General features: G+C 37.3%; 1 protein-coding gene across 2 annotated transcripts; it reads right to left on the minus strand.

Annotated features, from left to right (window-relative positions):
• Window positions 1-1,026: 1,026 nt before the first annotated feature.
• Window positions 1,027-4,910, minus strand: LOC147863506 (Transducin/WD40 repeat-like superfamily protein). Of its 2 annotated transcripts, XM_087319811.1 has the most exons (5): window positions 3,907-4,908; window positions 2,438-2,507; window positions 1,902-2,142; window positions 1,437-1,510; window positions 1,027-1,349 (listed from the first exon to the last, which is right to left on the minus strand). In XM_087319811.1, exons 1-5 carry the CDS (start codon window positions 4,596-4,598, stop codon window positions 1,296-1,298), a joined length of 1,131 nt encoding a protein of 376 aa, XP_087175937.1. In that variant the 5' UTR covers window positions 4,599-4,908; the 3' UTR covers window positions 1,027-1,295. The 2 variants fall into 2 exon arrangements, with proteins under 2 accessions (XP_087175937.1, XP_087175938.1); XM_087319812.1 differs by lacking the exons at window positions 1,027-1,349; window positions 1,437-1,510 and adding an exon at window positions 1,612-1,797 and having other exon boundaries at window positions 3,907-4,910.
• Between the last annotated feature and the right edge of the window lie 5,030 nt (window positions 4,911-9,940).

Below are 9,940 nucleotides of genomic sequence, written 5' to 3' on the forward strand. Positions count from 1 at the left end.
GATGCAACAATAATCAGACATCATTCATTTTTTTCGTAGCTCTTTACCTCCATTAATAGCATCCCAAGGTACCATCATAGAGCAAGCAGAAGAATCCCAATGACAAAGGAGACCATGCACCAAATCATGGACATCATTGATCACCATCATTGAACTACCAAATGCACTTGTTAAATTCCGGTCATAGCATCATCTCACCATACCAACCAACTTTGTATGTAAAATCTAGTCACCTCTATACTCTCATACATATACTCTGCAAACTTCATCATTAGAAACCATCTCAAAAATCATTTAACCACACACATGAAAGAAATGATCGCAAAGCTTTAGAACACCTAGAACTTTTTTTGGAGAAACTGAGGCTTGAAATGTGACCTTACGGTTCCTGGCAAAAACATATCAAGATTCTAGAATAACCTAGGAGCTTGCAAAACAGATTGAAAAATGATTGAAGCCTCTGAAATCGGCTCCAAGAAATTCCAAGTAAAAACGTGTCCATGACAAGGACATTACAATCCATGGACAAAATCAAGAGGTTGAGAAAGCAAATGAGCAGTCAAATATTTGAGAAAAAGAAATCAGGAAGAGAGCAAGCTGTCATTTCAGATTTCAGATAATCAAAACCGAGGCAACAGAATTAATAGAACAATTAAAGAATATTTGCTAAGTAAACAGATTAAATCTGATGAATTGAGAGTGCTGCTTACAAGAGTGTAACAAAGCTTTTCTAGGAGGTGACATAGATCCAGGTTGACTAAAAACGGAGATCCTCTGATAGCTGACAAAATCTGCAAAAGTCCAAGCCGTATTAAATTGGCTTGGATCATAAACGATTCTGGATTGAGACGAGAAATTGAAATAGCTGATTCCCAATAAAGTCAAGATGGCAATCACAAGGGACCCAAATTTTCGCAAAAAACATCAGATAGAAAGAACTTAAGACACACCCTGTTGTCAACGCGAAAATGCCAATAAATATCCCTGGCCATTTTGTGTCCGAGTTTTCCATCTTGAATGCCAACGTAGCAGTATAATGTTTCATGTCGGAAAATGAGAACATATATAATGAATGTTGATGGCGTATCCAGAAAATGTTGACACAGTAAGCAATTTGAGTTCAATCAATAAAATGTGAAAGGCAGTCAGATAACTCTCTATATAACTAAAAATTCCATTGACTCACAAAACTAAAACCATATTTTGTAAGAATCATTCAGGCTCAATTAGATATGTCTCATAGTGACAATTTGATCACAGGAATCTTTTCTGGTACCATGTTTCATCAGATCTCTTTAGGATCTCTTCAAGTATATTAGACTTTCAAACTCCAAGCCACAAATTATATCCTGCAAAAAGAATAGTCCACGTCATACTCAGAAAAACACCATGACATGGCAAAAAATAATCAAGTTTACAAATGAATTGTCTCTTACACTCGCATTTTCAGGATTGATGTCAAATGTATTAATAGCACATGGCTCTGCCAAAATCTCCCAAGGTGCTTCACCTGTTGCAAATGTATTCAAGAAAGCATGAATTGAGTATATTTCATTACAGCCTACAGGTTTCTTGCTTTATGCTAAAATTCACGTAAAGAGCCTAGTTTAGTAGATTAAAAGATTTACAAATGCCAGTGGAGCACAAGAAGCCAAATCATAAAAATAGCTAGCCAACGGCACATGGAATCCTTATATGACATCATTGATAAGAACAGACATCCTTGACATAAGCCTAAACACAGAGACCTCTCATTGTAATGGTTGATAAAATCACCTTAATACAAATCCTATCATTATGGCACTCACATATCTCATCAGCTTATTTCCTTAGAATCTAATTTATTCTTGATACATCAAATACAAGAAAGTCAAATCCTAATCCACCCTAATTACACTTACCTGTTTCAACAACTCCAAGTATGCCATCCTCTGAGCACATCATGGCTGGTGGAACCTTACTCGACATGGCACTACTCCCGCCAGCTAATGTGAAAGGATCAAACCTTACATTCCATACATCACTCTCAGCCATACTGTCTCCTATGAACTGCCCTTTCACATTGAAGGAACCAGAGAGCTGCACAGGCTCCTGTTGCCACCGTAGATCCCACGCCATCACAGCACCATTTGATCCCCCGACCTTTATGACAACAAGTGTTTTCACAATAGAATACTTTTACTTGCCTATATAATTATGTTTGTAAAAGAACTTCTAACACCCTTGCATTTTTTATCTCCCCAAATGCCCCTGGTCAACCCTGCAAGGAGATGAAGTGGTTATTAGGTACTCAAGTAGCAAGTATTATTGCCACGGGTTGATCAAGCGCATTTGGGGAAATAAAGAAAAAGTCAGGGAGGTATTTTGAAGTTTTCTCATTTGTATTTCATAGAATCAGGAAAATAAAGAAAGAAAATTTTCTATTACTAGTCCATACCACACAAACATGTTTTCGAGAAGGATGCACATCAATAGAGTGTATGATTCCAGCTCCATATCCAGGGTTCCTATAAAGCAGCAAAAAAGATAATGCTAAGTTCTACATCAAACATGCAGACTATTTTTCTACATTAATTACATGGCATCATAAGCAAAACATAGACATGAGAAAGTATTATGAAATCTATACATGTCTCGTGATTTTTAAACAGCATTCATGTTTACACATGTCCGCATAATGCTCACAAATGTGCCTACAATGCTTGCTGAAATTCTAAAGTTGCTATGTCCCGACATCACAAATGTGCCTACAATGCTTGCTGAAATTCTAAAGTTGCTATGTCCTGACACTATGTTAGCAAAACATCCAAATTCACTAAAAAAATTCCCACACCATGCTGGTAAATATTCCAACAAATTATCTTGCAATGCTAGCAAAATTTCTCAATTTATTACAACCATTTGTGCAAAAAGTATGAAGTTTTACTTAATAATAGTGACTAAAATTCTAAGGGTTTTCTTACAAATTCTCCTACAAAGAATGAGAGGGGAAACTATGAATTGAAGTTAATCATAAACAGTGGTAACTGAAAGCTCACAAAAAATGTTCCAATATTGCTAGCAGAAATTCCAACAAGATCCATTCAATGAAAGCTGAAATCACAAAATTGAAGTCAATCAATGAACAAATGCGTTAATATTTTTAGTGATCTTTGCTTATAAAATATTCTTGACGAGACAGAATCTGTTCATTGCCGCTATGAGCCATAATCATAATAAAGGTACTAGTGAAGAAAATTCTGAATTCACATTGTGGAGGAACACATGCATATTCTTGACGAGACGGAATCTGTTTATTGCCGCTATGAGCCATAATCATAATAAAGGTACTAGTGAAGAAAACTCTGAATTCACATTGTGGAGGAACACATGCATAGTAATCCTGCAATGTCAGCCAAACCTCCAGCTATTTACCTACAAATGTTCCTATAGAACTACCAAAAAATCCAAATTGATGTTACCTATGAGAGAATGCATAATAATGCAACTGAGAATTCCAGTGATTTTCTAATAGAATGTTTCTAAAATCTGAGCTAATCATTTCAAATTCACAAGATTGATAGATAAAACAAATTAATGCATTGCCATATATTCTTGATCTGAGCTAAAGAAAAACCAAATTCATTGAATATTAAATATATAATAATACTAGTTATAATTCCATAACTTCCTAGAAAAATGTTCCAACAATGCTACTCATGTTGTCCAAATTGATAGAATTGATGGATGAAAACAATTGACTGGATTACCACTGGTTACTGATCTGGGAAATGAAAAATTCATATCCATCAGATTGACAATCAAATGCACAATAATACTAGTGAAAATTCTGACAATTTTAATATTGAACGTTTCCTATGATGCCAATTTTTTCAAATGAAAATGATTGATCAATAAAAGGTTTACCATTTGTTAGTGACCTGAGCTACCCCGCCCGACCTTCGATGATCCCACCACTGCAAAGAGAATCCAAGTCCAGCTGTTACAAACTCTGAAGGTGAGGCCCATTTTGCAGCAGTGAAAGAGGTAAGTCCATGGTTATCGACAACAGTATTGAATCTAAGCTGAGATTCTGCAAGTTTAATCACATTGATCCTCCCGTCTTCGCCGACAGAAACGCAGTCATGAGTGTCGATCTGCAGATCCATGGCAGAAACAGCGCCTTGATGAAGTGGCGGTGAGCTAAAAAGCTGAGGCAAAGAGGATGAAACGTGGAGAGAAGAAGAAGGTCGAAGAAGCTTTGTAATAACAAAATTGGCTGTCCCCGAAAAGCTCGCAGCAGCTATGAGAGCTTGCTGTGAAGAAAACGGGGAAACGCTGAGGGACGAGCTCCGAGAGGGGAGAGGCCATGAAGCTTGGAGATGAAGAGAAGAAGGATCGTCGGAAGAAAGTGAAGAAAGATCAAGAGAAGACGTTCCTGTGTCGGGATCAAACAGAGAGATAGCCAGAGACTGATGCCATGAAGTTGCAGGAGGCATCCATCGCACAGCATCAACGTAGCCACCTTGAGGAATCCGCCATAGCTCAACGCCACCGGACAGCGTTTCCTCTGGTATGGCTTTCGAAGAAGGTTCTGTTAAAGAGAGGGCCATGTCCATAGGTTTTCTTCTTGCCTTGTTTGGCTTGATTCCTTTATTTTTTTCCTGTTATGGTTATTGTTACGATCGGAGTTACTGGTTCCGGTTCTTCTTCTTCTGTTCCTTTGTCTAGGCCTGTGCCTGTGCCTGCGCGTCTGTTTGTGGTTGCATCCGTGTGTCTGTCGTAGTTACCATCGCCATCGCTGTTCTGTCTGCTTCACAAAACCCTAACTCTTCCACCTTCTTAGCAGTATCCCGCCATATCTTGAAACTCTAATTTGCTCCACTTCCCAAGTGTAGCCTTCTGGTTTACAAATTTATAAAAATGCCCCCACTCCAGAACTTCTCAAGTATTTTATATTAACCCAGAATATGCACTTTTTTACACAGCTATATATCAGTCTAGTCCAATTAAGACCGAATGAAGTCACACTTGGTAGGAAGAAGAATATGAAGAAACTCAAACCCTCGATGAAGTTCTACGTCTTTTTCGACCAGCAATTCATCTAGCGAACAACATAAAAAAACGTTGAGACTCTTCACAAATGTGCTTCAAGATCATATAAAATCCTCCCGTCTTCACCTTGGAGGGAGTTCCTCTTACGCTTAGGATTTGGCTTTGATTGTTCTTGATTGGATTGAACTCCACTCCAACCAACAACCAATGGAAAGAAACGAATCTCTTACACCATGCAAATGCCAAACAACAAGGAAATAAAGATGATGGGAATGAACACATAAACAACTCAAAAATGAATGGTTAATCTCTCACTTCTTATCATTTTAACCAATTCAAGTAATTGTACTTGTTCCAAACTAAAACCAACTCATCTTTTGGTGATAAGGAAGATGTTTCTTCTACATGCAAATGCATGGCCCTCCCCTTGATCTCAAAGTTAATTCCAAAACAATACAAAGATGTTTTTTTTCTCTTCATCGCCCTCTAGTCTTTTTCCTATGAATGGAGAAATTAACTATGTGAAAGTTTTGATCAAGGGAGAAAGAATACAATGGATTTGAATGTGTACTTTGTCAATATATGTTGTGAATATTCTCCTAGGTACTATTGGTTTATTCCAAATTCCCATCATATGGTTGTATGAGGGTCTCATCAAAAGCTTATTTGCGACACTAGTTAGCATTGATTGCATTATTATCATTGAGCTTTGCATAGTTCTGTCATATCCTACCACATTGAACAATGTTTGAAATGAAAGCACACATGTAAACTCACATTGGAAATGTTGTTTGTATTTCATGGGTTCGACTTCAAATTGTAGTATATTGACTTATTCTCTTACTTCATTTAGAGGTATAGTGACCTTCTTTGCATTTCCACCTATGCCATGCAAGAACGATTGGAAGATAATCCCAAGGAACAACGAGCTTCAAATAGACATTCTTGCTAAGTGCATGTAGTTTCCAAATTCACAAACATATCTATTTCATTAAGTTTTTCTCCAAGACAAGTGCCTAAACCTTTATGCCTTTTGTGTGGGTCAGAACTTATGAGACAAGGTATTGCACAACTACCGACAACAGTGATCTCCTCATAAATTGGTTTAATGAAACCATTAGAATGGAGCACAAGAAGCGCACGGATAACGACGCACATGTTATTTTGGCAATCGACCAAGTTGGCTGCCCATCATTTCATAAAGTGCGAGATATAACAATCGATTGCGTCTAATGTGAGAAACAACTGGTCGGATGACAGTATGTTAGTCAATCTACCAAGTGGCCGGACCAGCAAGGCACAGGTAAAAAGACGTATTCAGTATGAACGGACTGGACACTCCATGTGTGAAACAAAAATCACTGGCTTCGAAGATTAGGGTTAGGATACAAATAAGCACGCAGCTCCTCAGAGATAATTTGTGAAGAGGATCACCCATCTGAAGCCATGGATGACGATGATGATCTTTGAAATGATTTTATGTCTCAATGGCGAATTTCACGCCCTGAGGACAATTCTACAGATCACCACCCATAGACTGAGTCTTCCTTACTGCTTCTATCTCTGTTTTTCATGTGGTTTTGTCGAGGCCCCTCCCTGATAACGTAAATATTTCCCTTTTTGTTTGTCAATTGAATGTGGCGAGTCCATGTAATGGGGATTCTGGCTCATGTCCGTCGGAATCATATTGTGAAAGCTATGATGATTATTCAAAAGGTCTCGTTCGCCTGAACACAGACGTATATAAAGATATATATGTCTTCATTTGATGACATCTCTTTTGACTGAGCTTCCTACGGGTTATCAGACAGTGTGAATGTATATGTATTTGTATGCGAACGATGTATATCGGTTTATATTCTTTCTATACCTGTTTGTTTTGGCGGATTCAAATCAAGTGTAGTAGATGTCTGCGTGCCGCAGGTTTCTTATTATCATGTCGTGTACCTTCGAAGCTGACTGACAGGCAGGAGCACAGTTGAAAGACAGTTGTCTACGGCTATATTTCTGAAGTTCGGAATCATGGTATATAGGGATGTTTACGTCTATGATGGAAGGCAGATGCTCTCCTGTAACGGATGTCAATTATGGAGTAATCAATTGTAAATGTTAGTTGTACATACCATTCCCCATATCTTTGTCCCCGGTAACGAAATATTACACGTGAATAGAATTCAACTGTAACGCTTCCTAATTTCGTCCGTATGTCGGAAAGATAGTATGGTGAGCGTTGAATCTACCCGAGCCTACCGACTGGAAGTTCAAAAAAATTCCTATAGATAGATGGAAAAGCAAAACTTGCAACGATTAGCTTGGTGTAAGCTGCTGTTTAGCCGGTTCATCTTATATCTACAGCAAAACAGTTGCTAATCTGTATAGCGTGTAAATTAATGAAGGATGATACGTCTCGTCACATGCAGCAGAATTATGCGTGGTCTCTATTAAGCTGGAATTTCCTCTTTGCCTCAACGTGGTCACGTCAAATTACTGAGATGGAAATATTCATATGCTGGAGTAGCAGTATTCTCGTCATGACAATTTGAGTAGTCTTCCGAGGTTTTCCAATTACACTTATCTTAGTCTGTTTTTATCTATAAAGAAATTGAATGTGGAGACTTCTAATCATACTGGCATCTAAATATTTCTTCCAATTACACTTATCTTAGCCTGTTTTATCCATAAAGAGATTGAATGTGAAGAGACTTATAATCATAGTGGCATTTAAATGTTTCTTTCAATTGCTTCTGGTCAAACCTTGCTAAATGTCATCAGTATAACGTGCGCTGAATTACAAATCAGACCGGAAATGTAGGTTGAATTTTGTTAATTACGTGTAGGCATAACGTTTTGGAATCCTCAAATATTCTTTTTGATATGCGGAGGTGCACTTTCTGCACAATACACCTCAACGTGGTTGGAAATGTCCTTATGGGAAATAAAGCCGAGTTTTTTTTGTCAAGAGCACGTTACATTCCTAGTATTTCTAACATTATTGATCAACGTTGATACCAGCATTGAATTAATTTGTAGACCAGTGTGCACATGCAAAGGAACAACGTGGATGGAAATGTCCTTATGAAAAATAAAACCGAGTTTTTTTTTGTCAAGAGCACGTTACAGTCCTAGTATTTCCTAGCATTATGGATGAACGTTGATATCAGCATTGAATTAATTTGTAGATCAGTTTGCACATGGAAAGGAAAAAAAACGTTCCGATGTTTCTCTTTTGAAGAAACGGAAAAAGGTAATGAAAGGATTTAAGATTAATATGAATGTAAAGTTGAGTTGTTGGACATGAGGAAAAAGGAGTTATTAAAGTAATTATTTCCATTAATGGAGAGAGCACAATAATTGATCATGCCATGAATGAAAGAGTATAGAAATGATCTATCTGGATTGAAGGCTATTGTAGCTTCAAATGTGCGTATTGTTGACGGTTACAGAAACAGCAATTGAAAAGATAACAAATCAATAAGATTGTTAATTAGAGCTTTAGGACATAATGTATTATATGAGTTTGTTTGTAACGGAATTAATGGAGAGAACAATTAATAAGAGGACGTAAGACAGTAAGGGCAAAAGGAAACATGACACCAATAGCTGGGAGATTAGGCAAAGTAAAAGATCATTGTGGAATCCCTGACTAAGCATCATTTCTTTATTTAAATAATGTTAGTTCTGTAAACGCCATATCTTAATTAAAGCATTGTGAGTTTTTAGATCATATTCCTGAATGTGCTTGGTAAGTGTATTTATACGATTTTCATCTTGGTTGTTTGTCTTGAAGTATCATGAAGAAAATTTTAAAGTTTTTTGTTTTCTTTGTTCGAACTTAATATAATGGCTTCATTGATGTGGTGATGGAAGATTCTCACTTGTCTCCATGATAACGACCTTGAAAAAGTAGAGAGTGCATCTTTTATAATAAAGATATTACATCAGAGTATCTACGATCATGCAATATGGAAATGGTGTCGATTAGGAATGGATGTAGCATTGATGGTTGAATTGATTACGTGTGAGACTTGAGCATGTGATGTAGATATGAATGTATGCAATGCACCAGAGGGCTCAAAATGGTGGACACACTTAACACAATTTCACCACATGGGAAATGCTCCCTATAGATATACTATACACATCGTTTGGACGCAAAGACATGGGGACAAATATAGGAGGAACAAGTGGGTATGATGAGCCACTAGAGATGTGGATAGACATGAAGAAATAACGGGTCTAATAATGGAGCTGAGAAATGTGGTGTTTGTTGAGTCTGGAAAGCAGCAAAAAACAGCCCAGAAGGAAACAAAACAAGTAGATCCATGTCAGCAGGGCTGTGCCACGTGGGAAGCCTTAAGAAACGTGAAGCCTTTATGGATGATGTGGCGCATGGGATCCTCATCAATCATGGCTTTCTCTCTTCTTCCCTTTTTGTTTTTATCCTTACTTAACACACATATCCTCTTTTTCTCAGAAAATGTCTATTTTTTTTCTCTGTCCTTATACTTAGAATATGACTTGGCCATTTCTTGCTTGAACGTTATTTGTGGAAGCTTATGGTCTCCTCACGTGTAAAAATAGCTGCTCTCTCAAAACACAGGTCGTTCTTGCACATCGTGGGACCATGTTAATCTTCTTAGTACCACTCCAAAATTTATTAGATGTAGTCATAGGAACAAAAAGTTTTTTTTCTTCTTATTCTAGATATATTTCGTCGTTTGTCATAAGCACATCAAAATATCATCGTCAATGCCTTGATTGTGTAATTTACTATTCTCAATAAATAAAAATCTTCATTTCTGGGCAATTCTTGTGCGTGGAGTGCATGATATGATTGGTTTTGTGGATGAACAATTTGTCGCATATTATGTCCTCCACATCAAACCTATTATTGAATGCCTTTCTT

This window comes from Azolla caroliniana, unplaced genomic scaffold (genome assembly GCF_043228905.1).
Source record: "Azolla caroliniana isolate FFs.n. ecotype wild unplaced genomic scaffold, voAzoCaro1.0.p SCAF_5, whole genome shotgun sequence".
Classification (NCBI taxonomy): Eukaryota; Viridiplantae; Streptophyta; class Polypodiopsida; order Salviniales; family Salviniaceae; genus Azolla; species Azolla caroliniana.